Source organism: Corvus cornix, chromosome 2 (assembly GCF_000738735.6).
Source record: "Corvus cornix cornix isolate S_Up_H32 chromosome 2, ASM73873v5, whole genome shotgun sequence".
Lineage (NCBI taxonomy): Eukaryota > Metazoa > Chordata > Aves > Passeriformes > Corvidae > Corvus > Corvus cornix.
Window position 1 is genome coordinate 42,495,774 of NC_046333.1, and position 26,977 is coordinate 42,522,750.

The window sequence follows — 26,977 nt, forward strand, 5'->3', positions numbered from 1 at the left end:
ATACAAAACTGACACAAAAACTCCAGAACAAAACATCCAGTTTTAATCTCATGACACCAGTGTTTATACTGGAAAATAAAAACAATGCCAAAACTTTAACTCGTATACATAATGGTTTATGTGTCCTAAAATGAGAAAGCAAATGCTTCTCCCAGTTTATATGTGTAATGGAAATTGTTAAATGACATTGAGAATTAGGCATGGTGTGTTTGTGCATTCTCAGTCAATAGCTGTGATATGGTGAGCTGAGGAATCAGGATTAGTGGCCAGCTGTGCCACAATGTGCCTGTGCATCCCAAGGAACCAGCACCTGTGCTCCATGGCTATAGGGTGCTGAGGTGCAGTGGGGCTCTGCCAGTGTGGCCCTGCCCTGGGTGTGGGGGGCAGGCAGCCCTCCCCCAGCCTCCTGCCCAGCGCTGAGGCGGGGTGGGTACCAGCAGATGGCTAAAGGTGAACCAGGATTGTTTGCAGAAATACCATAGACCTGTACTTGCTACTGTATTTGCTACTATCTGTTATTATTATTATTATTATTATTATTATTATTAAATTTCTGGGATATGCCTCATTTAATCAGCACTTCTCTATTTAACTTTAAACTAGGTGAAAACTGGAATAGAGGTAAAGTAAGAAACCCTGGATATAAACACTCACATTGGAGTGTAGACACACTGGCAAAATTCAGGCAGCCCAAAATGAGAGATGACACTTAACCCCTAATTTGTACCAGTGGGAAAATGGATGTGAAAGGATAAAATTTGGGCACAGAGTATCAGCTGGGGTTTGTGTTCCCGCACACATCCAAATGTTAACGATAATTTCAGTCTTTGAAGTTTTCATAAAAAAACCCAAAACAACCTCTTAAGGAAGTTAAACCTAAATCTGTGCTCTGTAAAAATTTCAGTTTAATAACCACCAGTTTGCATTAATTATTAAATGTAACTTAGTTTACTTATCCATTTTAGGGCACTTATTTTGGCTTGCAAGCATGGGGTTTTTTTAGAAAGCTAGCTAAAAATATATACTTATGATGTACACTGCACATCTTTAAGTATATAAATCAAAATTCCAGTGCAAATCTGTAGCTCTGGTTGCACTGTAGCAATATGTTTCTAGTACATTAAATACTGGAAAAAAAAATTGGGGGGCATTAAGTCAGATTCTGGATTAAATAATTTGCCAAACCTATAGTATCTTTTTTCTTTATTCTGACTAAAAATCAAAGCTAGTTTTTAGAGATGAAACAAAGAAATCATTAAATAAATAAATATTCTAATCTTATTTCTTTGATTCAGACTAAATAATTGTAATTTTCTCCTTTAATATTTCTCAATTTGCTCAATGGTTTTCATCCCTTTTAATTTTCTTATCCAGATATAAAACCCCTAAAGAGGAATGCATTGTAAAATGTTGACTTGTTCTTACAAATGACAGCACAATACTAAGACACAAACCAAGAGTACTTAATGATATCAGTATGACAACTCACTTTTTAAGTAGTGATAGCTTATCATAGGATACAACATTCCAGCTCTTTTATTTTTTTAAATAAAATAATACCTTAATTTATTTGTATTCCACCAGAATGAGTACATTCGTTGCAAATTGCATGCACATAAAAGGGAATCCATTTGTAAACTACATAATATCTTAGTAATAAATAGTATTTGATCTAATACATGATGGTAGTGCATTTCTTGTTAAAACTGCAAGCCTTTACGAAAATGAAACCAAACTCTTATTCTCTTTATAAATATTTTAAATAATTTTTAGGTACATGGTTCATACCAAGTATATAAAAATAGTGGTTTTAGATAAATTAAGAGATTTCATTTACATGACAAATAACGTGCAACAACTAAGCACTCTCTAGCAGCTCTATTTGGTTGATTGTCTAGATGACATGCAGCGAATATTGTCCCTTTGCCTTCACAGAACTGACAAAAAGACCAGCAGGACCCACGATCACCTGAAGCAAACAGTGCCATAGCTATTGTTTGGGAACAACGGTCAGACACTCAGGGAAAACCTTTGCTTCGATGAACAAAAGCCACCCATGACAGTTCTTTGTGCTAGACTTCCAGCTGCTCTGACCCTCAGGGTCTTTGGACTATCACAAAAGTCTGTCAAACAGACAAGTAAGTTATATCTGTATTCAAAATGTTTTTCAACATGCTTCTAGAATCTAGAAATTTATTGTTTTTTCTATACTATGAACCAATATTACCTTTTCTTACTTTCTGTAAGTCTGAATTTTCATGTTTGTAAATCTCCATGATCGCCAAAACAGAGATCAAATAAAGCAGTCATGCAGTACTCTCTAAACGTAAAACTGGCAGCTGTGGAACATGCTTTGAGTACCACTTTGCTGTGTCTCATACATCTATGGCTTGGCAATCTTTATCTTTAAGATCCCTTGTGCTTGTCACAATGTCTATTGGGAAATCTGGGGTCTGTGCAGAAGTTACTCTGGCTGTTGCTTCCAGGTCCCACGATCCTGGTAGGTTCTCAAGGCTTAGTGAGCTGATTGCTCCTTGGCTAAAGCTCTCTTCCTCTGATCTGCTGGGCAGCACGAGGTGTAATGATGCCTCTGATGAAGAGCATACTGAAGGAGAAAGGGTTGCTGAAATAGACTGAAGAGGAGTCAGGGTAGTGTCTGAATGGGGAGAGGTGCATCTTAAAAATTGCAGATTGTCTTTCTGAATTACCTGATACTGGGAAGGGGAATTTTGAAGGCCTGTTGTATAACAAAATTCACCATCCATAGAATTTTGCGGGTTGGGTTCAGTCCTTTGGGGACTGCTGCCTACAGAAGACAGGTCTGTATTCCAAATGTCACAGAATGTGTTTCCACGACAAAGTTGTGCTTTGGTGCAAGTGAAGTTCCCAGCTTGCCTGTGCGAGCAAGGTTGATGTGTAGTCCAAGCCACTCGAGACTGCAGACTATCCAGTGTGGGACTTCGAGATAGGCTGTGCACAGCACAGAATCCTGGAGCCTTCTGGGACGTGAGCAGGTTCTCCAGAAGGTGCATCACATTCTTCATATCCTTACGTAATTGTGAGACTTCTTGACTTAAAGTTGTCATCTGTTATGAAAGGGCAAAATATCACAGTATTTATTCATGCACCATGCATAAAGTATGCACATACATCCCTTTTTTCCTTCTAAAAATGGCAGCTTTGATTTATGGCACGGTGTCTCTACAGTAAAGAAATATGCTCTGCTAATGTATATGGGGAAATAGTCCTTTCAGCTACTTTAATTCACCTGATTTTAAATGATTCTCTGTCTGTAAAAATTGGTCATAGGGTCAGAGCTGAGATGACTTCCAGAGGCAGTATGACACCAATATTTTCTTGATCAATCATTAAATATTTTCAACCATAAACCTTTCTTATTAAACAATTTTATACTGATGAATTACATAAAAATGAGGTCTTGTGAAATCTTGTGTGTGCAAAACAAAGAATCAGATTTTTTATTAGATCTTTTCTCTTAAATGCTGAAACTACTGATAGCATCCAGTTGGTTACATAAAGTACATGAAGTCTTTCCCAACACTGCTGCTTCAGGAGGGGATCAGATTGGCAAGTTCTGAATTTCTGTTTTAAAGTCGACTGGCATATGAACATTAATGGGGACATTTGCTAGGACTTTATAAGGATGTTCTGGGCAATGAAAAGTCTAGTTCAAACATAAAAGTAACCCACTCACCATTTCAAATGGTAGAAATTAAATTTGTCTCCATGATAGCTATCAATCTATTCTGGGTCAAAGCACTGTCATTATCATTAAAATAGTTTCTCTTACTGGTGATACTTTGTTGAAAAAAAGACATGACTGCACATTCTTCTTCAAGCCACATGTCAAAAAGAAAAAAAGCTATTTCAGGAGGCCTTTCTTTGACTCAAGTAAAGACATCACTGATTAAATGATCTGCACAGATTAATTTTCATATAACCAGAAGTAGAAGTATAATTTTCATTTTTCTGGCAGGATAGTTCTGAAGAAATCTGCTGGAAAGACATTTCAGGCTGAGTTTGATTGGGTTAATACAGGCACAATAATTATAAAGAAATTTGGAGAAGAAAGTAGGAAGCTCCAATACAGCTCCTATAGATCTATTCATTTTTCTCTGAGCAAAGAGGTCAAACCCAATATATTGTTCAATAGTTTTGTAGTGATCACACTGCCTCTGGAGAGAAAATCCTTAAAGGGGGGAGACTCTTGAGTGGCAAGTGACAGGATCTTCCTGTGTTTCTGCACTTCTCTTTCTTTCTACCTTGTTGTTTAATTGAGTCACAGTAGGTAGAAAATAACCATGAGATCCTCTTCTGACACCTGAGATTAAGCTTTGAATGCTTGGTAACTTCAGTAAATGTGAGGAGTTAAAATATGCTGCCAAAGCATTTTGTGAACAGGCTTCCTGTGGGGTCTGAGCAGCCAGGGAAGGTTCTTGGTACTGTCAGGCTGTAAGGAAGCACACTGAGATTGCTGGACAAATCAACTGCACAAGAACTCCCGTGTTCTGTTGGTAACTAGGGGATGACATTGCAAAACATTCAAAAGCTTATTTGGGAAGAAAGGGGGAAGACAGACAATCAAACTCATGGCTGTCTAGATTCAGTGGTCATCAGTTCTTTTTAGGATCATCACTGGCCCCTACACCTAGTGGATACAGCAATGATTTTCTAGATATAATTTCCCAACTTGCGTCAATTTTTCAGGGCCTTCTGCAGTTGTGCAAATAGAAGCATTGACACTACCTTATGAGTATGCACCTTATCCAAACTATGAATGCTGTGTGAAAATATCTGCTATTTAAAAATATCTTGTTTGGTTTGATCTATGTTTTTGTTTTCCATTTCTCATCACTTATGAGCTTTTTAGAAGTTTAATCATCATTTAACATGTTTCTTTTGCCAATTCATTGAGACAATACAGCAAAAATCAATTCCAGCATCAGCACTTGTGACAGCCCTGAATTTCTGTTCATTACAAGGTGCTCTAGTGCCCAGATACTCTGTTTTTGATATATCAGCTAGCTCATAGGGTGTTTTCTTCTCTCATAAACTTGCTCTTCCACCAACGTAGGAATTGACCTGATAAACCCCTTTGAAGTAGATTTTAATGGTTTCCAGTAGTATGATAGTCAGAGTAGTTATGCCAAACTTACTCACCACTACCATTTAGTAAGATCTATTTGGACCTATTCTGGATGCCACATACAAAAAAAAAAAATGTAGGTTTCATGATTTTATGAACTATTAATCTTACAAGATTAAACCTCCAGTATCGATACCACTTTTAATTTTCATCTGTCTCTATATTATTATAGTTCTATACATACATAGCATAGTAATGGTGTTCCTACCAATGCAACACTGTTTATACTATTATTTTTATACCCTGCAGAAATCTTTGAGAAGATGCAAATAAAAGGGTGTAATAGGGGGGAAAAAAATCTTATCAGTACTATTAACAATTTCACAGTGTTTGAGAAAGTGCAAAAGAACAGAGATTAAAAGCCAAAGGAATTTTATGTTTGTGAAAGAGAAATTGAAAGCAGAAAAGTTTCCTCCTGAGGAAAAAGGGCTAATTCCTGGCACGCTGGTAAGGCTGCACTCTTTTCAGGAGCTCACTGATTATTGCTAGGCAAAACAGCTACTCATACAAATGGTTCCCACTGTGCTAGGCAGACAGCTTTAAAATTATATCTGAGATCCCAAATATACTTGAAATGCTGCCTTAACACTTCCTAGGACTTGAAAAAGATACTGCAATATTTCTGGATGTAGAAACTGGGTTTTATACAGATTTAGCTTCAAGTAGCAAGAGGTGCTTCTCAGACTGTTTGAAAGAAAAGTCCTGGTGCCTTTTTAGTAGACCATGTTATCAGGAAAGAATATATTCAAAATAGAGGTTAAAATAAAAATTTTACTAGATGTATTTTGTGTTTTCAAATTACTTTGACAGTTTCAGCAGAAAGTATTTTTCTTTACTACCGATATTAAACTGTTGAGCAGTTTGAGTACTTTGTTCCATGTAGTTAGGTAGGAATGATGTCATGTAAGATGATGATGGTGATTATTTATTTGTTTATTTTTTAATGACATTTGCAACTGGAATGCCTAGCTCTCATAATTGTTCCTGGATAAATCTGGAATAAGAATTTTTCTGATTAGAAGCTGATTCTGATTAGTACATTGGTATTTTTTTCTTTCTGTGTTTACTCCCTTTTGAAATTCAAACTTCAAACCCAGATATCTTCCTGTTATTACTCTTTCTGAACACCCGAAGAAGTGAAGATGAATATTTGCTCCTTGAGTAATGGAAGTTGCATTTTGGCAAAGTGGAGGAGCTGCCTGGCTTGCACTGCATATTGCAGCTTCTCTATTCCCTTGCTTGGTCTTTCATTACTTCTTCTATTCTGCTTTTTCATGAAGTCAGGGAGACTTTCAGGTAGAGTGAGCTGTCTTTGAAGGCTCAGATTGACTAACTGCTGATATTCTTTTCCTTACTGACTACATTGTTGAATGAATGAAACAAGAAGTGAGTGGAGACAGACTCTTCACTGATCATCTGTCAGCAACTCTGTGGCATTGGTATTATGGTGACAGACATTTCTGATTTAATGGCTTTAGTAATAAAGCTAGTTGCAGAAGGAAAAAAATCCAGCGCAGCTAATCTGAGTTCAGATTAAATCTATAGGATTTGTGCAATGATATGATGATTCAGTTTCAGTGAAATAAATCCAGGAATCTGGAAGGCTGTGCAATTTGTTTTACTGTGTGGGAGTAGGAAATTTGCTCGCTTGTCTGCTGACTCACTAGCCAGCTCTTTGGTAGTTCCAGTGACCAGTTTGTCTGGGTAAATTAGGATACCAAGATTATTGCTATTAAACACGTAAGGATAAAGTAGAGAAGTATAAAGGACTAGATTATTTAAATGTATTAAGTCAACCGGGGTCCCATGAAATTCAGTCTAGAAAAGGGGTTCCCAAACTGCAGTTCTAATAGTAAGTTGTGACTCTTCATTCAGAGTGAATCTGGCTGGTGGGAAGGAGGGAGGGGGGCAAGAGGAAAGTTGATTAGAGGTATGGAGCATCTCTTCTACAAGGAAAGGTTAAGAGAATTGGGATTTTTCAGCCTAGAAAAGAGAAGGCTTTGGAATAACCTAATTGAAGCCTTCCAGTACCTGAAGGGAGACTACAAGAAAGACGGAGGAGGATCACTTACAAGAGCATGTGGTAAGAGGACATGGGGGAATGGCTTCAAACTTAGAGAGTAGGTTTAGTTTAGATATTAGGAAGAAATTCTTTACTGTGAGTGTTGTGAAGCACTGGAACAGATTACACAGGGAAGCTGTGGATGCCCCATCCCTTGAGGTGTTCAAGGCCAGGTTGGATGAGTCTTTGAGCAACCTGGTCTAGTGGAAGGTGTTCCTGCCCATGCTAGGGGGGTTGGAACAAGATAATCTTTAAGAACCCTTCCAACACAAGCCATTTCATGATTCTATGACTGTTGGATGTGCAATCTGCCCTTAGGTTCACATAGAATCAGGACGGTGACGGCATAATTGTAGCAATAAGAAAACCAGGTTTGGAAATTACTGCTTCAAGGAATTCAGAAAGTATCAGGGACAAACTGACAGACTAGCTACTGATTGAGAGCAAATGGAGGATTGTGGAAATCCCAGGTGGCTGGGAGACAAGAAGCTTACAATATGTGCTGATGAAAGGAAACCTGAGGTAGTATATATGATTTTGGGCAAAAATATGAAACAGACAATTTCTATAAGCACCTAAAGGAATAGTTAAAAGAGAAGAGGCAACATTATGTTTCTTAAGAATAAACCTTGGCAAAACCATAATTTTTTTCTTTAACTGAAAAGCTGTTTAAAATATAAGAAGAAACTTTGGATGTAATATACACCTTGTTAGAAGACTTCTGAGATGTTACTGTCCACCTGACACTCTTCTAGAACTATTTTCTAGAAGAAAATATGAAGGAGATGTAATCACCATAAGCTGGATTCTTGAATGATTGGAATGGTTTATGATCAATAGTTTGCTGTCAACCATGGACATTTTAAGATATTCTTTTTGGCACCCTCTCCTGATCTGTTTTTATTTAATGTTTATTTTTAATGTCTAAATGGAATTCATGTTCACTTTTAAATATAAGTAATATGAAATTCAAGAAAGATAAATGTTAAACATTACATCTGAAAAGAAAATGTCAGAGGCATGAATATAATATTCTGCCTATGCAGAGTATTATAGAAAAATGTCTGTGGAGTTCTGCTGAATGACACTTTGTGGACATTAATCATACTCCCAGGAAATACAAACAGGGTATTTTCTTTAATTGAACTCAAGAAGGGGGTTTTCTTTACAAGGAATTACTTAGGCTGCTTGAAATACAGCTGCCTGAGATTGTGTACTTTGTCAGTGATTTCAAAGATCTAACCAAAGACAATTCAAAAGAAAATTATACCAATGAAGTGTGGTAGCAAATGTAATGGGAAAAGAAAGTCAAACAGAATTTGGTTTGCTGAGATCTGCTGGAATCACATGTTTCCAGAATAAATTGACTTTAGGAGGAGAACACCAATCAACTTCTTACGATCTGCTAGGCAGAAAAAAAGCAGTGAACTTGTGAATTTGCATACCTACAGACATTAACATTTAGGAAAATAGATGAGTGCAGGAACATTTTGAAATGCCTGTTAGAGATTAAGTGTACAATCATTGTCATCTGTCATGGTAGTAATATTTTTTACTCAAATTTGAAGTCAGCTTTTGGTGTCTGCTTGATTTGTATACTGCATGGTTGCCTCTCAGTTAATTCCTTTGTCTCAGGTGCCTTTCTGCCCTGGAAAACTGCAAGAGACTCACCACAGCATATGGGACTTATGCTATGTATGTACAGTGTGTTCTGCTTAAAAAGAAATAACCTAAGCTTTGGGGCATCAACTATTTTTGTTACCTTCATCAGCCAGTACCAATTAAACTAACATTAACAGAAGAACAAAGCTACCTGGTAAGGCGTCCTTACAGTTATCAAAGTATGAGAGCAGAGAGACAAAACAACAAGGTAGAAGTTCTTTGGAAACATGAATGTCAGTGCTAAAAGAGAAGATATATTTTAAAAAATCTTGGCAGGCAAAGTGCATTTACACTGCATGCATTGTTTAGAAAGCTCTTATTTCTTAATACAAATGATACTTGGTTTTATGTCTTGGCTTTAATGTGAAATTTACATGGCTAAAATCCAAAATGGATAGATTAGTTTTAATAGTTTTCATCATCTATAAATGTTGTTAGTTCACTTTTTGCCATATTTTTCTTGATTGAAAGATGTTTTAAAAGCAAATTACTGGGATAGCCTTGCTGCGAAGTAATTTCTCTCATGTGATAATATAGTTATGAACTTGTTAGAAAGAGCATGTATTTAATTATTCTAAGTCAAGTGAGTTCATTGTATGAACTCTCAAGTTGCAAATTGAACTTTAATGCTATATCCCCTGTGTAAAACTGAAAGCCTGATTAACTTCACAAAATTTTCTTTAGTGTCCCTGATTATCATCTGCATATATTTTTAATAGTAAAAATGCTTTTTTTTTTTTTCTGTACTGAGAATGAGATTCATTTTTGGCAGCTGGATTTGAAATACATTTTAAAATAATATATGTATAAAATTTATGATTTGGAAAATAAACATATTTGCTCTAGGATTGTTCCTTTTATTAGATACAAGTTAAATATCCCTGTGAATATATTTTCTCTGTTCTGCATAAGTACCAGCTGCTTAGAGTATTCTAAGTACTTGCATTTAAAAAACCTAAAATTAAAAATAGCTGAATTTCCACTAAGTGCTCCAATGTGGAGCTAAATAGAAGGCAATTATCTAGCTCAAAACCTGACCCTATTCATATTTCCTTATGTTTGTTTGTTTTCCAGTTGAATGGGAGAAATGTGAACACTGTGTTCATTATACTGTTATAGTACTGTAATTGTGGGATCTACTAATATGGTAAAGCATGAAAACAGCCCCCAGATTTCTGAAGCTGAGGGAGTCTGCACTGAAGCTGGGTTCCATATGAGGAAAACAGGGGACATGACAAAGCAATCTGAGTTTGTCTGCATGCACTGCATGAGATTGCCTTTTTATCTGAGCTCAAAATCATGTACCCATGTAGCATGTTTTTGAATGGAGAATGTGTACATGTCATTAGGGGGAAAATATGACTAATTTTGGATATTTCCTTATTTTAACTGGTCTATGTTTTGAAATAATTCAGATTTGAGTTTTGCAAACTGAATCAAAGTAAAAGTATTTCTCTGCTCTTTTCATACAGTGGCATTCAAATGATAGAGAGCTACAAGCCTAGTAGGATACAGGCAATGGGACAGTGATAGGCAGTTGCTTTAATCTAGATGTCTTGGCCGTCTGTATACCTCAGAAAATCTGCTTTGTGGTTTCCTATTTTTACTTCGTGGGCTCCTTAGTAGATATGTATGATTGCATCAGGTAAATGGTGCCTCTGAAAAAATGCTCAGTGTTCAGATACACTCATCTGATCAGCATTTGCAGACAAATGCATTGGAGAGATGCGATCAGGTGTACAGATCTCTGCAAAGGAAGGACACAGACTCGTAAGGCAGAATACTCTTCCTGAATTCTTGCTCTGCCTAGTTTGGAGCAGGTCTTTGAAACAAGCTTTCCCCAGCTCAGCAAAATGTACAATGCTGATAGATATTCAGTAACCTAATCTTGAAACTATTGCTTAAGTAATTGTGTTTTTACTGGAACAAGAACCTGAACCTTAACTGTCACCTGCTATATACTGACGGTACTGAGCTATAATGAATGTCATGCCTTCTTTATTCAGTGATTATTTATACTAAGTGTAAGGGACAAACATGGTAGGAGATAAATTAGTCCTATTCCGCTCCACCTTGCAATACTGAACTGGACATAAATTCCTGCATCAGCTTGTGTCTCATTCAGGCTCAATGAGCAGTGAGGTCAGGTGAGGGAATGAAGAAGCTGGTTAACTGGCTGAGCAGCCAAAGCATGGAGCTGTACAGCAGCAATTAGGGGTGTGTTCAAGGTTGTCTCACGTTGACTGTGCTGACTTTGGAGACTCCTCTCCTTAGAGGAAGTCTGTGCATACATTACTACTAAAGTTGATGTGGTAACAAATCTGAGAAGTGAAACCAAGGCCCTGAGTTGTGTTACTTTCTTAGGTAAATGAAATGTTCTTTGGATTATGTAGTGTATGCCACATACCCAAAATACTGCCAGGAGCTCAGCTGTATTTCTAAACTAGGTATAGCTAATTTTGTAGATTTTTCTCTGGGGTAACGTTTTCTTTGCTTTGCTAACAACAGACTGTATTGAAAGTCTGAATGGAAAGACATGTCTTTTTTCCCCCCATGAACAGCCGAAATATTTCTAAGCTAACTAGTGAACTGTTGTAATACAATTGCCTTTCATGAAAGCAGTTATTTTTGCATTTGTTGATTGACTTCTGATCTCCAGTGGAAAATGTACTAATGACAGCGTTTACTGCTGTTGGCTACTTGTGACCTGTTTTCTCGTATTTTCTTTACCAGGAGGAGACTGCATGTCTTTAATACAGAACTTCGTTTCTGACTCTGCTGGTATTTTGACTACTGTGAGTATTCTGCTGCAGCATCAGTGATCAGTTCCCATTACTGGTCATCATCAAATGATGAAAGCGCTGGGGCTACAAATATTCAGTACTTAATACAACAGCAGAAAACTCCAAGCAACAGCTACTGAGTATCAGCAAGGCTGCCCAGAGGCTCATCTGGGTAAGCACCAAGTCCATACTATCCATTCAGAAACTCCAGCTGGGGCATGTTTGACTACACGTAGAATATGCAATTAAGCAGCCTTACAGTCATGCAGTTTTTCCAATGTAAATTTTGATCCATGGGAGGATTAGGAGGTTACCCATCCATCTCTGGGATTTTAGCCCAGAATATTACCTATGAAATCTAAATCTAGTCCTACTGTCTGTTTTATGTTAATGTGAACAAACAACTTGTATAACATTTTGATCAGATAGTATTATTAGGACAAAATTAAAATTGTATGTGGAGAGAAATGACCTTGAACATGTGGAGTTTTTTTCTTTTTTTTGATTAACATATTCCCCTGCTCCAAGATTTATTTATTTATCACTTTTCACTAGAAAAACAATGAGAAGCCCAGAACGGTTCCAGTTGAAATGTTTGTTTAATCCGCAAGATCCCTGCCTTGGAACATCTGTCACCATGATACGTTTTCCAGTTGCCTCTTGCAGATAGCCACATAATACCTCCTCCTATTTCAAAAACTCCTGTTCTCAAAAGGGATGAATCAATATGACTTGTGTGTCTCAAAAGCATTATATAGGAAATGTAATTTCCTATCATAATGGTGCTGTCAATGAACATCTTGAAGATTTTTCTGAGTTCTTTGACCAAGTCCTATAAAAAACCATAGTTTTTCATGGCTCATAGTCAATGGGTCATAAGACTTTTGTCTGAACTCTACAGTTTGACATACGAATTAGGTGATGCATTCATAGTAACTAACTAACCATGCATGCACTCTTAGCTTAGGATGTTTAAGTTATCTAACCAAGTTAAGCTGACTCAGGATGAAAGAGGTTTATAAGCTCAATACTTTGTAAGTGGAAAATAATAACTAGATTAAGTGTACACAATATAGGAGGAGAAATAAAAATAAAATTTGACATTTCTGGTAGCCAGAGAGCTCAGGGAGGAAGTGAAACTGTGTGGTGGGACTTATTGAGATGTTTCCTCATGTAGAAGTACAAGGAATTGTCTGTAATCTTTTCACATTGAAAGTGAGAGTATGCTGGAAACAGATTTTAGTCTTTCAGTATAACTGTGAAGTTAGTCTGATGCTTTAATCTTGTTAGCTGAAGTGCTGCAAGGGCTGTGTATATGAGACAGCTTAGCCACAGAACATCTCTTTAGAGTTGGATTGATAGCTGATTACAGGTTTGAAGTTTTTAGAAGGGAGAAATAGAAAGCACCACTGAGTGGTATCGGCCCTGCATTCCTCAGGTCATATTGCTTGAGCAGGAAGGGTTGAACCTCTCTTTCATCCTAAGTAGACACAGGTAAAGTGATTTGAAATATTTTATGTAAATTTGAACATAAATGTATTTGCATTTCTTTCAAGGAAATTCTCTAAAAGCAAAACACGCATCAAGACAAAAAAATTTGGGAGAAGAAACTTGGAGAAGTAATGAGAGGAAAGAGACACATAGAAACATACTCAGAAGAGATTAAGTCCTGAGAAAATCAGATGCACTAGCCTCACTTTAGTTTTAACCCTAGCATGTGACACAAACTTTTATGTAGGTTTCATGTAGAAAATTAATCTCAGAATGAGTTAAATCCCCAAACTGCCCTACACGTAGGAACCTCATCCAGTTTTGTAAGCTCATTTATAACACATTTATCACATTCTTGAGTTTTCTGAGTTTTCTCCAGCATTCCTTGATTCATTGTTAATATCCTTCAACCCCCACAAAATCTTGTTACCTCATTATTAAGCCTGCTGATCTGCTGTTTGGTCTCTTCTGCTTTGATAACGAGCACAGCAGCACCAATTTCAGCCTCTGAAAAGAATTCAAATTCATGTAAATGAGAAGAGTATGATCACTTGGAAACACTAATACTATTCTTGCACTTAACCAATGCATTAAATTTAAGCCCGTTTTGCAGTTGGCTAGAATGGAAATAAAACCATGTGTTTAATGTTTGGTGTACAATGTGTGAAAGGAATGAAAATAACAACCCTGGCGCCATCCATGTGGCAGCTCAACACTTTTTAAAAATCATAAATATGACTAAACTTTTATTATTGTTTTCCTGTTTGGCTTTAAGAGGAGCTATATATGTCCTAGTTTCCTCCATGAAAAAGGGACATAGCTATGTGGGGAGTGTTACTTCTAAAAGAGCGGATGTTGGAAACAGTCACTGTCTCTTTTTAATCTTTTTTTTCCCCCCATCTTGACAAGTTCCATTGCTTTGTTGTGCTACTTTATCAACCTTTTCAGTCTGTAGGTCATTTAAGGCTTCCTAAAACCCCTTATTATTCAAGGCTTTCACTCTTTTACTTTTAAAAATCTATGTTCTTCCACGCTCCCTCACTTCTCTAAATGTCTTTAAAAAGTTGAGAGCCAAGTTTACACATAGGTTTCAATTTTGTCCTTGTGTTTAGTGCCTTCCATGACCAAAGGTTTGGAAGCATGAGGCAGATTCTACAGTACTTCTGGTATAACACATGAAAATCCAGTTCCCTCCACAAACTGTTTTATCATGAGTGTCTGTTAGCAGGAAAACTACAAATGACCTCTGGGACCTTGCTGTATTTTTCTACAGAACCAATTGTGACACTGAAATGGCACTGAGAGTACAAATATATGTTTAATCTATTTATGCCACTTTTGAGATGAAAGAAATAAATGGGAACAAAAAGCACTTTTGAAAACTGTTTTCTCTAAAGAGTGATTTTCCCAGGCAAAGCTCACCTCCAGATGTAGGAGATAACCTGGATTCCTGCCTGAGCTGATCAGAGCTGAAGTCAAAGGTTTGGCTTTCCTCATTATGGTTTCCATCCTCAATCCCATCAACAATTCTGTTGAGAAAAATTGGAGTAATGGAACAGTTTCATAAATATCATGTCCATAATTACGCTATAAAAATTACTCCTAAGGGGCACATTTTGAAACAATGGTAAACTTTTCACAACATTAAGTTTAGAGAAAAGCAGAACCTATTATACTGGTATAACTTCTCGTGAGTCACTAAAAATTAAAATTACTGATAATGGAAGGAATGTGAGGCCAAATATAATTAACCGAAGTTTCAAAATTTCCATGACTTTTGCAGCACATTCTGGGTCCAATTCAAACTTATATGGAACATAGTTTGCTTTCCATATCTAAAGTAAACTGTTGCTAATCTTTCCTGTGCACAACCTAAAGAGGCTTCACTATGCTCTTGTGAAGCTAAAATCTTCCAGCACACAATCAAGCTCTTATCAAGTTTATTTCAGCAGAGCATAAGCCTGAACATAATATATTTACAAAAACATCTCTGTAAACCTCAGTCAACAGTGTCATTTCCATGCAAATAGTTATTCTAAATTTGTTTAAAATGAACTAGCTCAGGCAGGGCAATCCTGTTTGCAAATTTGATATACGAAGATGTGTGGACCAGCCTGCAGTGTCCCAGTTACATTAATAATGGTGTTGGATCTGACTACTAGAAAAAGTATTTTTGCCGGTTATTTCTGCCCATGCATATCAGTTATCTCTAAATTGCAGAGTCAAGGAAGCCAAAGGAAAAAAAAGAAGCAGTATTTTATACAATAATCAGGTTCTGCATGCAAAGAATAGAAAACAGGTATCAGAGGAATTAATACACACATTAAAAATATATAATTATGAATATTTTCTGTTCTCAGTTAAAATAAATTGTGCTATAAAGAGAACTATTTTAAAGTCAATGAAAGAGAATCATACAACTGCCAGTTTACTGAACTGAAGCATCAATTTCTTGTTTTGTCCAGGCACAAGCTCCATATTTTGTCTTACAGTAGGCAGATGAGTTAAATACTAATCTGGAAAGGCTAAGACAGAAAGTTCTTATCCTCTCAGTCATTGATAACTTTGTGATGATGGAAATTAGACTTTTTCTCTAATAAGGATATTTTCAAGAAAACTTCTTGGCTGGAAATGTCTGGAGAAAGAAAGAACAGACAACACAGAGGTATCTGTGATGTATTTGGCTTGAAAGACCTGTGTGACTCAGACCTCTGTACACATACCATGTGTTCTCGTCCTTTTTGGCTCTTCGTGGATTTAGATCTCTGTGTCATGTCTGAGTGTTCATAGTGCCAGTTGGATGCTACTAGACTTGACTCTAATCTTAATCAGACTTTGGTAGAAGAGGAGACTCTAATGTGGTGCTTGAGCAGCCCTGGCCTATGCTGCTATCTGCAGCTGAAAACCAGAATGATTACTTTGTTAGAAATTTGCCATAAAACCTGTTTAATGTCATTTGGCCTCACTGCTTCAAAAGGCAAATTTTAAACGCCAATATTGCTTTTGTAGAGGTTTCTAATTATATAAAATGCTAACATTTTAAGTGCCTTTACAGCACACAGGAGAAAGCTTACTCAGATGTGACTTGGAATTTATAGATGTTACATTCTTTATAGTGTTTAAAGATTCAGACTAAAAGGAAATTATATTAGCAAAAATACCTAGTTGTGGAGTACCAGGCTTCTATGTGGGAAATATGTAATGTGCAATATGCTTATTCATACACAAGGAACTGGCTGGGCACTACATTACCTAGTAAATTGAAAACATGAGGGGACAAAGGCAATCATTAAGTCTCACCCCTCTCTGAATCAGCTGTTGTACAGCCCTGAATTTTCTCCTGAAGACAGAAAACTCCACTCCTAGAAGCCAAAAAGTCAGAAAATATTAACATGTGACCTCTTCTAAGCAGTTGCTTAGGGCTAGAGTGCACTCCTCTGTGTGGGTCTGAGGAGATTCAATTACATAAATGCTTCCTCCTGGGGCTGCCTTTATTATCACTTACATTTTCTTCCTTTTAGCGCTCTTCCATTTCATAGGCAGTACCCAAAAGTAATTGGGAAGACCAGGGCTCTCTTCTAGGAATTACAATTCTAGCTTCTGTTCCTGGCACCAAGAGCTCTTTAAAAATTTGACCCAGTCTCTGAGCTTTATTGCTTTCACTGTGGGGCACAAAGAAAGAACCTGAGTCACCTGTGAAGAATTCTAGTTGGCTTGCTGTAGGAAACACCCACAGTAGAACAAGTTTCTTAAGGAGACAAAGTGAATTCTCTTGAGAAACTGTGGTTATACACCTCAGAACAGCACTGACTGGATATTTCAACCAGTCTTGTCCTTGCCTTCCTTTTCTGTCCAAAACCAAATATAAATGAGGATTTAAATGAAGGTCTTATTTTCTCCTTAATGTTTACAAGGAAACACTTGGGGCTATTTTTTAAAGTGGTATTAACTCATCAGTTTAAATATTCTAATAATATAAACGCATTCTAGGAAATAATATGAAAATGTTTTGTCCGGAAAAAAAGACCATAACATACATTTTGGGCCAATTTTCAAGCCTATTAACAGGATTAGTCTGCAGTTAGAAAATTATGAATGGAAACAGGAATATGTAACAATACTTTTTTCATATTTTCTTTTGCAGCCTTGAGTGCCAATGTCTGGCTGTATAAGTTCAGAGCAATAATGAGCAAGATTACATTTCAGCAGAAAATAGGAAAAGCAGCTTTTCCCTGAATTACCACTTGTTATGTGAGTGATAATGACGCTTACTCGTAGCTGACTGAACCAAATTCATATGAGATCTAGGAAACAAATGAGAAAATATCTGCTATGCATTTCAATTTTGCTTGTGTAGAAGCTGCTTTTCCACACATTATCGTTCCCTGTATTGACCCTCTATTTAGGATCTAGGAGAGTTCTATGAGGAGTGGCTGATGGAGCTACAGTGGTTTGTTTTGAAGAAAAAGAGGCTCTCTACAACTACCTGAAAGGAGGTGGTAACAAGATAGGGGTGGGTCTCTTCTCTGGGCAACCTGTGACAGAATGAGGAATTGGCCTCAAGCTGCACCAGGGGAGGATCAGATTGGAAATCAGGAACAATTTCCTCACAGAAAGGGAGGTCAAAGGAAGGGAATGGGCTGTCAAGGAAGGTTGTGGAATCACCGTCCCTGGAAGTGTTTGAGAAGCAAGTGGACGTGGCACGTAGTTCTATGGTTTAGTTGACACAGTGGTGTTTCATCAAAGGTTGGACTCAATCTTGGAGGTCTTTTCCAACCTAAGGGATTCTTTGATTTCTATGATTTTATGACAAAACTAAAATTGGTTTGTATCCTGCTGCTATTTGAAATGTAGCTGCACCGATAAAATATATGATGGGGGGGAAAGGGTTCTATATAATCTTCCGTATCCTTTTTGTGATTGCATCTCTAGGGACCAGTGCTTTGACAGAATTAAACAAATATTGCTCAAGGTGTGGCTATTTCACATTTGCAATGGCAAGTTCCAGAAACTTCCACTCTGCCTCTAATGAATAAAGGAAGTGCTTGAACATGTAAACCACTTCAAATTATAGAAGGCAAAACTTGAACTGGAAGATGAACTGCTGCACCTCCTTGTATGTATGCCTGTGGTTTCTCTAAAGAACTGGTCCTAAAACTAGGATTACATTGCAGCAATTTAAAAGCAAATTACATAAATGTAAGTAGCATAGAAGTAAAAAATTGAACTATTTTAAATTGTACACTAGCAATACCACAATAAACTGTTATGCGATGCTTCTTTATGTCAAAAGACACAGCAAAAAAGATTTGCTAAACTCTGTATTTAATGTCTACATAACTTCCATTATCAGATTTCCTGTCTCTAATGAAAAAACCTCTAAATATTTTATAAAATTGCTAGGCAATTGTTTTCCATTATAGTCCTCTTCTCCAGTAATTTTTTGTATTTACATCGTTATGCTATAATTTCATCTACTTGCTTTCTAAATTTTTGTATCTCTGATGGAATGTTTCACAGTGCTATTGTGGGAATTAATATTATAGACAAAATGACACCATAAGGCCAGACTATTTAAATAGCCATTTTTGCAGTTGCTCATTTTTTTTTACTGCCCTTTTTATGGGTAAAAATATTTTAGTTTGCAATAAACTTCTAAAGTCATAACATTCTGCATAGTGTGTGATGGTTCCTACAGTAATATGGGATGAACAGAAGTATAAACTGTTGAAGAATAACTCTTATAATGTCAAAATCATATTTTTAATTAGAGTTACATGAAAGAGAAGAAAATGACCATTCCTAACTATTACCTTGGGCTCAGATCTGGTGGGCCAGTGGTGGTCAGTGCTGACAGGTATAATTTAAGGTTTTTCTCCTTCCTTCTGGAGTAGTAATGAAGCTCTGTTTCATGTTTGGCTCTTGAGGGGTTTGAACTGCAAGCACGGATGGGGGAATGAAAGGGCACAGTTCCTGAGGCCAACTGCTTCAAGTTTCTCCCTAGGTGGCTTTTACTGCTTGCAGTCTTCTTCTGCTGAGAGCTATTTGTGCTTCGTGTATCAATTGGTGAAAGGGTGCTGCTTTCTTCTTCTCCCTCCTCTTCCTCATCTTCATCTTCCACAATTGAAGGGAGTCTCTTCTTTATATTTCCATTTCCCTTGAGCTCTGTCTAAAATAACAAATAATACATACTAGCATAAAATTCAGAGCCTGATGTTGCAGAAACACAATTTTTCTGGTGTTCATCCTGGAACAAACCCAGACCTAGCACAGCTTTCATTTCTCATTAGAGAGAGCTCTTTTGGAACTCATCCATAGCCTCAGCTATGGCTATATGTGCAGACACAAGAAAAATACAAACAAATTAAAAAAGGTCACTCGTGATACAGTCAGCTAACTTGCTGCAATATGTTTTGTTACAAGAAAGAGTACACAATTAGTTCTTGCAAGCCATTTGCCATATGTACACTTGATAAGACTAATTTTGTTTAGCTGAGGCATTATTTCTTTTGAATGTTATGTTACCAGAATCTTGGTGGTCCACAGAAAAGGTCTGAGGCTAGTAATTCAAATAATACCACTTTTTCATATAGAAACTTTTATAATGGATAAATGGCATTTACACCAGTTCAGCTCAAGCCCGTTGTTCTCTGTGTCCTTAATTTTTGTAACTGAAGTCACTGCCAGGATGGTAGACAGGCTTTTCAGTTCACTCAAACTCCCATTAATACACCAATAGTGTGACAGTTTCAGCTTCAGAACTGAGTCAGCAGAAAGTGGAGCTACATCTGGTTTTGAAAAAAAATGCAATTTAGATGCTTGATGTTGGAACCAGGGAAATTTAGAAGCAAAATAGACCTGGGTTCTATAATTTATGTACTGATTAAAGCACAATGTAGGAGATCAATGCTATTTTTTTCATGGTAACAATGTATCCTGGTCATGAGTGCTGAGATATGCTAACATGGACCTCATGTCAGGATCAGAAACAGTTCCATTTATTCCCATGGTACAACTTACTGTGTTGGTAGTGTAGTAGGTGAATGGCCTAAGGCAGACTCAGGTTCCAGATCAAATTAACAAGCCAAATGCAATTTTATGGTTTCAAAAGGAGTTTTTGTTGTTAATTAATTTTTTTTACAAGATACTCCTCTTAATCAAGCTTTATTAAGGCACTGTTGGCTTTAGATAGAAAACCTGAGATGACCCTGCATAGTCAGATTTCTAACATTCAGGCTAAGCCAGATTGGCTGGGTGGAAATACAGATTTGGGGAATTTATCCAAATATTATAAGCCCCTATTAGCATCTGTCTAAATGTTTTGCAGCATAGGTTTAACTTTGCTGTGTGTTACAATACACTTTCATGGAGTGTATGCTTTTCTCTTGGTATATGTTGACAGATTTAGTGAACTGGAACCTTTTCATTTGAGATCTATATGAAGAGGTAAGAATTTAAAGCTGTGACAGAAGAGATGTCTATATAAAATAGAAAAGCCTTGTTGTCAACTGTAGTAGTCATCCAAAGGCTGTCACAATGATCAAATTGTACAGGACCTGGCACTTATACTGCCTATACTCTATAGACAATGAGTGTTACCCATATTCAGAACTTTGGCTTAGGTAGCCATGTATTTAAAATGCAGTTGCTATAGGAGGCTATCCAAACTTAGTACCTGGGAAAAAAAACCCCTTAAACAGTTACTCATAAAATGGGCAGTGGCAGAACTATCTGCAGGATGCTATTTAAATTCTCATTCTGAAACAATGGAAGTGTGTTTTCAAGCAGGAAAGGAAGGAGTTTTCAAGCTTTGTTCTGGTCATAATTATGTGCATGTTCAAAGTCAAGCTTGGCATAGTTAAAATGTGATCAACATACCTGGGATAGTGTAGGCTTATTGGATAATTTTGATATTACCTGAAAAAAAACAAACCAAAAAGGTAGGAAATAGGTACATCTCCACAGTTTGGCTTCCAACAGGATACAAACATCTAAACCAAAACATTTATGTCCATGCAAGAAAAGACTCATGATAAAATGGCTGTATTAAATTAAATGGTGACGTAACAGTGAACTAAGGATAATCCTTGCAAACAGGTGCTGTGAGGAAAAAACATGTTTTATCTTAAATAAAAAGATAGTTAATGAAAAAGTAACATTTTACTTTAATAAAAAAGTAGGTCAAGACTCTAAAACATGAATGAATGTAGATGTGTGACAGCATGCCTGGTAGGTTTCAGTGCTGGTTTGATGGAAATGCAGGAACAAGTGCTCTACTCTGGCCCTGCTTAGCTTTAGCTCCTGTGCCAGCCTAGTCTGTATGTGAAGATGAACTAAGTATCTCCAGCATCTCTGAGGAATTTTCAAAAGCAGTAGTGAGACTGAAGCAAGTAGGAGCACAGTAGTCCTGAGGGAGATAGGTGTCTAACCTATTCAAGGTCATAATATTTTCTTTTCTTGAATTACACAGAAAGTAAAACAAAAGAAAAGGAGGAAGAAAAAATTATGCAAGTTTCAAGTGCAGCTACTTCTAATAAAATCCACTGGAACTGCTGAATAATATCTGTTATGAAAATTCTGCTGTTTATTTGAATGTTTACGTCTTGACCACAGGCAAGTCTCTGACAGCCTATATACTGTATTTATAGGAATAGTTTAGTCTGGTAGAATTTTGAGAAATTATTTTCAGCTTTCCTAAACCCACATATCAAGGCCAAAAGAGCTTAACTCATCAGTTCATAGCATCAATTTATTTTTCTCCAAACACAGGTAGAAGTTAGGCATTTCTGACAGTCATTGCAACTTCTCAGTTTGTTTGACAAAAGCCTTTAGAGCTCCTAAATATTCAAATTCTAGGCACAGATTTCAAAATAGTAATTGTGTGGGTTTTTTGGTTTTTTTTTTAATTTTTTTTTTTTGTTCCTTTACAAGTCTTTCAGGTTAACCTAAAAACTGTTTTGTAGTGAGAGTACTAGTAATGGTGTAATATACAAATACAGAATATTTAAGTTTTCATAAGGAGAAATCCTACTGCACAACAGCCAAGAGTGTAGCAGGTGTACCATTAAATGTAGCAATAACACTCTAATAACTGCCAAACAGAGCAACTGCAATAATTAGGCTATGTAAACAAAATAACTGCTGTGTTCTTACTGAGTTAAAGTACTAGATGATAGCAGAGGATGAGATGTCAGATACTGAAATCTCACAAGTTGCATTGTAATCTATGCCAATTGAAGAATCACTATCTTTTTCAAGATTCAGGATGAGAGGAAACTAGGAATGTACTAAAATATTAGAGTCAGAATTAGGAAGTACTACTGGCCTGCTTTGCACATATGTTTGAAATATTAGTGTAAAATAGTGCCCATAATTTTGGGGCAGCAGTTTGCTTGGCTTCTAGGCACAGGTGCAGTGTGAATGTTAAATAGCAGCCTTAATTAAAATTCCAGGCAAATCCCAAACATTAGCAGCTTCACAAAAAAGACCTCAGAAAGTATGCATTTTCCTGCTGAAGGCTTTAGAAGTGACTTGTCATTTGTATGTGGGTGAAGATTTCCCTCACTTTTTGTTTTGATTTGTTTATTTCCTCCTCCTGAGTACATGGTAAACCCGACTGTACATCTAGAAAACGTAGACAAAGAAGTCATTCTATGGGTTTTAAGCTGCATGACCGGTTGTTAGCACTGTGCCCTTGCTTCTGGACCTCCCCACTGCTCCTCAGCACAGCAGCCACGGCCACCCATCAATCCCTCTCTGCTCTGTGTTACCCTGGCTTGGTCACATGGAGAAACTGGCTGCAGAGGAAATGGGGTTAGTGGCAGCATTTGGTTGCCTCGTGACCTTCCCGAGAGAAGGGTTAAGGAATTTTTGAAGGCAGGTTGCTTTTTGTCCTCAGGAGGAAGTGTAACAGAAAAGAAGGGTAAGTACAAACACAGAGCATGTGATTTGAGAAGCTGCTTACCAGGCTTCCCCTGTTTCCCCAAACTGGTTCCTTTAACCTACTGGGAACAATTTCCCCAAATATTGATATTTTTAAATAAACTAAGGACCGATAAACTATCTTTTCCATAGCACAAAATCCACGGTAAAGAGTGCTGTAATTACTTTTCTATAAATACACTGTAACCATACTTACTGCTTGTAGCTTTGAATACCCTGTCTTGTACACACAACAGGGGCCTGGGCTTTATGGCTTAGTAGTTTAAGTTGGCAAAGGAATCTAATCTGTGACCAGAGAGAACTCTCAAGGATTTTACTTCTAAACTTGTTCCAGCACTTCCTCTGTCTCTCCCTCCAGTCTCAAAGAGAAAAGATGAACAAGAACTTGGACAAAGCCAAAGTGCAGTAAGTTAAAAGTCCTTATTATGCACATAGTTTTATCCCTGTAAAAATGTAGTATCAGAAAATAATTAGGAGGTGTTGTCCTAGTTTCCAGGCTGCTAAAACCTTTTATTTAGGGCAACACACTAATGCACTCTTCTATAAAATGCTCTTTTTTTTCCTTCTGCAAAAAGAGTGTGCCAAATAGTTCATATTCCCCTCTTTTAAAAAGAAGTACAGCTCTTAAAGGATAAGGACTGAAAGGAAAAACACAGATATTTAACTTAATATGCATTAGGAAAAAAACAGAAATGCTGATGTTAGCATGAGTTATGTGAAATACTGTCAGAGAGTCTAATTAAATTTTTGATTTCAGTGCTGATGTCTCTTTATGTCTTGTGAAACCAGGTATTAAATTTAATTTTACAAGACAAAACAATAAGAGATCATGTACCTAAAGCAGAATCATATAAAAATCTTCCAAATATGGAATCACAAATCTATAATCTTCCAATTTTTTAGTATCTTAATACACAGATTTAAAAAATTCAGTAACCCTTGATATTATTAAAAGCACAAAAAGAATATTTCTCCATCTGAAAACACTAGTGGTTTGCTGTTGAAAGCCAGTGATCCGAAAATTTTTTCAGTGTCAAATGGCAGTAGTCATTTATAAAGAATCTCTCCCAGGAACTGTGGCCAACACAGGCAATTAAATAATTCAAGATTAATTCCAAATATAAAACCCTGGAAAGAGGATACAGAGATGCAGCTAAATTTGAGGCTAATACGTTATATGTCCAGTCACTAAATTTTCACGCTTGGGCTCAATAGAATGTTACCAGTGTTTTCTGGGTGGATTCTTGCTGCTTTCACAAAAAGTAGGAATAAAAATAGAAACATAATTTCACTGATTTTCTTGTAATCTTAGGTACTAAAATACATGAATAATTCTTTATATCTGAGGAGTCAAAAGGATAAAATACATTTTCAGGGAAGGATTTGAAATCAAACTGGAGTATTAATGTTCTTAGTCAGCATTTGGAAACTGGAAAAGCCCATTTAGGAGCACAGACAGTGTGGGGTAAAAAAACAAGAATGCATACCAGATGTTCTATTCTTTGCAAATTTACTGTATGGTAATGGAAGAAATACAAGTACATAACAAGAGATTATTGTACTGCTGCAAAACTTAATGCCTCACATGTACTCAGGCCTCAGTTTTCTGTAATCAGGAAATTTTTAATGAAATATCACAAGTCCTCTGAATCACAAAAGACTCAATCACTCACAAAAACCTTGTTAGACACAATTGTTTTATATCCCCACCCCCTTTGTTTTCCCTTGTTTTGCTTTTCTTTTTAAGACTTTCTATTGTTCATTGGCTTGTTCCCACATTTTCTCAGGTTATTCTTCTCTCTCTTCCTTGCTTAATGGACAGATAAAGAGTATTTTGTGGAAGCAGATGTTTTCAGCGTTCTCTGATCCTTCTTACAATACAGAGTGCATTGAACTAGCAGCAAAAGTTGAACAGCAGATCTGTCACTGGCATTTTATCCTAGGGAAACTGTAATAGTGAATTGCCACGAGCTCTGCAATCTCCTGTTAAGATGTTGTCCTGAATCTTTTGTTTCTTTGTAATTGTTTTAACTTGTGAAGTTGGTACAAATGTTCTGTGACTGGTTGGTGGTGGTTAGCTTTGGATAGTGGTTTTTTTTGCAAATGAATACTTTCTTGGATTCAAACTTCTCACATGAGCTTTTATATTTGGTATTAAAAGTTTACTTTTCATATGTTTCTTTAAAACCTGAATGTTAACCTCTCTGCATATATTAAATTTTTTTAAAATTACACTTTAATTGTTTTAGTAGCAATACAGGATACATTGCACTCCTTGTTAAAAAGGTGCTACAGAAACAAAAAACTAATGTCTCTGTCACTTGTGCCACATTAAGAATCAAATAAATGGAAAACATGGATGGTATAATTAGTAATCTTTACTTCTATATACTTATGTGCCTCTAACCCACCCCAAAACAGGAGAAGAAATTAGGGTTTCAACTGCTATGAAAATGCATCTTTCATAGTAAACCTGTGCCAGTAAGAATTTTAAAAAATGAAAAATTAAAGAACAGACTATCAATAAGGTGAAAAGAAGACAAAAGGAGGAATTGTTAAAGTAGACAATAGACCTGGCACTGACTGTACTGTCTGGCAGGTTGTATTTTTGGAAAAGCCTGCAGATTGCTACAGAAAGAAGACGTAGTGGAGAAAGCTTTTTAATACTCCTACAGTTTGATTACAGTCAAGTAAAGACTTACATAATAGAAACTACAATAAAGGCTGGCAGCTTTCAAAGCAATAAAACTTATATGCCTAACTTCAAGCATCTTTAAGATTTTGAACAGATTCATAAATATTTGCATGATTGGCCCTTAATTGGCCCGTGATATTCAGTTAGACTCCTCAGTTTGAGGCTGGAGATACTGTGAAGGAGTTGTGTTTGTATTGTTAGCTTTATCTTTAAATGGAACTTCATACTACTATTTATGTAAATATGTATATCTAACTTCAGAGAGGCTCTTAAAAAGAGGGGGACAATGAAGTGGATATTGAAGAATAGTCTCCCAGTTAATTTTATTACCAGTTGCCTATTTCTAAGCATTCCTGATGTTGGCCAGGTGTTTTGTTAGCATTCACAGGACAAATCAGTGGGATGAGTGTTAATGAGTGCCTCCTTGAGGAAAGTAATATATCCGTGGAGAAGTCTTAAGAAAATTGCTTGAAGTAGCACGACATAAAAACAAACACAGTCATAGAAATCCAGTATCAATTTTGGACAGTGATGGAATGAACAATGAACATAGTGTGACTAGCAATGGAATCTGTCTCTGAACACTTACTATCTATGCACTACTGTACTCTATATACAGTATATATGTATATAATGTGTGTATATATTTATTATTACAGTCATGCTATTATTTACCAAATCTTCAAAAATTGTCAATGATGTGGTAAATAATAACATGATTTTAATAATGTAATGTAATATAATGTAATATATGTCTTGGGTACCAAATCTATTTTCAGCAGAACTCTAGTTGCACTTATGTAGGCGGGTTCTGTAGCTCTGGTTTTACTGGCTGAAGGTATAGGTGATTAAAAAGAAAAAGACACAGATATATTATTTTTTATATCAGTAGAAACTTTGACTGCATTTGTACATAAAAAATTTCTGGTTTTCCATTTTTACATGCTTTCATATCTTTGAGCAGAGGGGTAGGTCTAGATGACCTTCAGAGGTCCTCTGTTATTCTACTGTTCTATGATGTTTGAAGAAAAATGGCACTAAAAACGTTACCAGTGCAATAAAATTGAGAACACACACTTGTATCGATGTAAAATGCCAACTTGATACACAGCTCGCACAGATTATAGACAGTTTTCTCAAGGACTACACTACATTTAGTTTCACACATTTCAGCA

At 36.5% G+C, this 26,977-nt stretch overlaps 1 protein-coding gene across 3 annotated transcripts in view; it reads right to left on the reverse strand.

The window, feature by feature from the left end:
- Nucleotides 1-21: 21 nt before the first annotated feature.
- KCNH8 (potassium voltage-gated channel subfamily H member 8) overlaps nt 22-26,977 on the reverse strand; it is a 175,473-nt gene continuing 148,517 nt past the window's right edge. For 2 of the 3 annotated variants that reach the window (XM_039549761.1, XM_039549759.1), the window contains 5 exons: nt 21,044-21,082; nt 18,979-19,334; nt 14,588-14,694; nt 13,596-13,672; nt 22-3,086 (listed from right to left, as the gene is read on the reverse strand). In XM_039549761.1, the coding sequence (XP_039405695.1) occupies nt 2,376-3,086; nt 13,596-13,672; nt 14,588-14,694; nt 18,979-19,334; nt 21,044-21,082 (1,290 nt within the window). In that variant the 3' untranslated portion in view covers nt 22-2,375. The remainder of the gene's footprint in view (nt 3,087-13,595; nt 13,673-14,587; nt 14,695-18,978; nt 19,335-21,043; nt 21,083-26,977) is intronic. The other variant, XM_039549760.1, reaches the window with a different exon arrangement.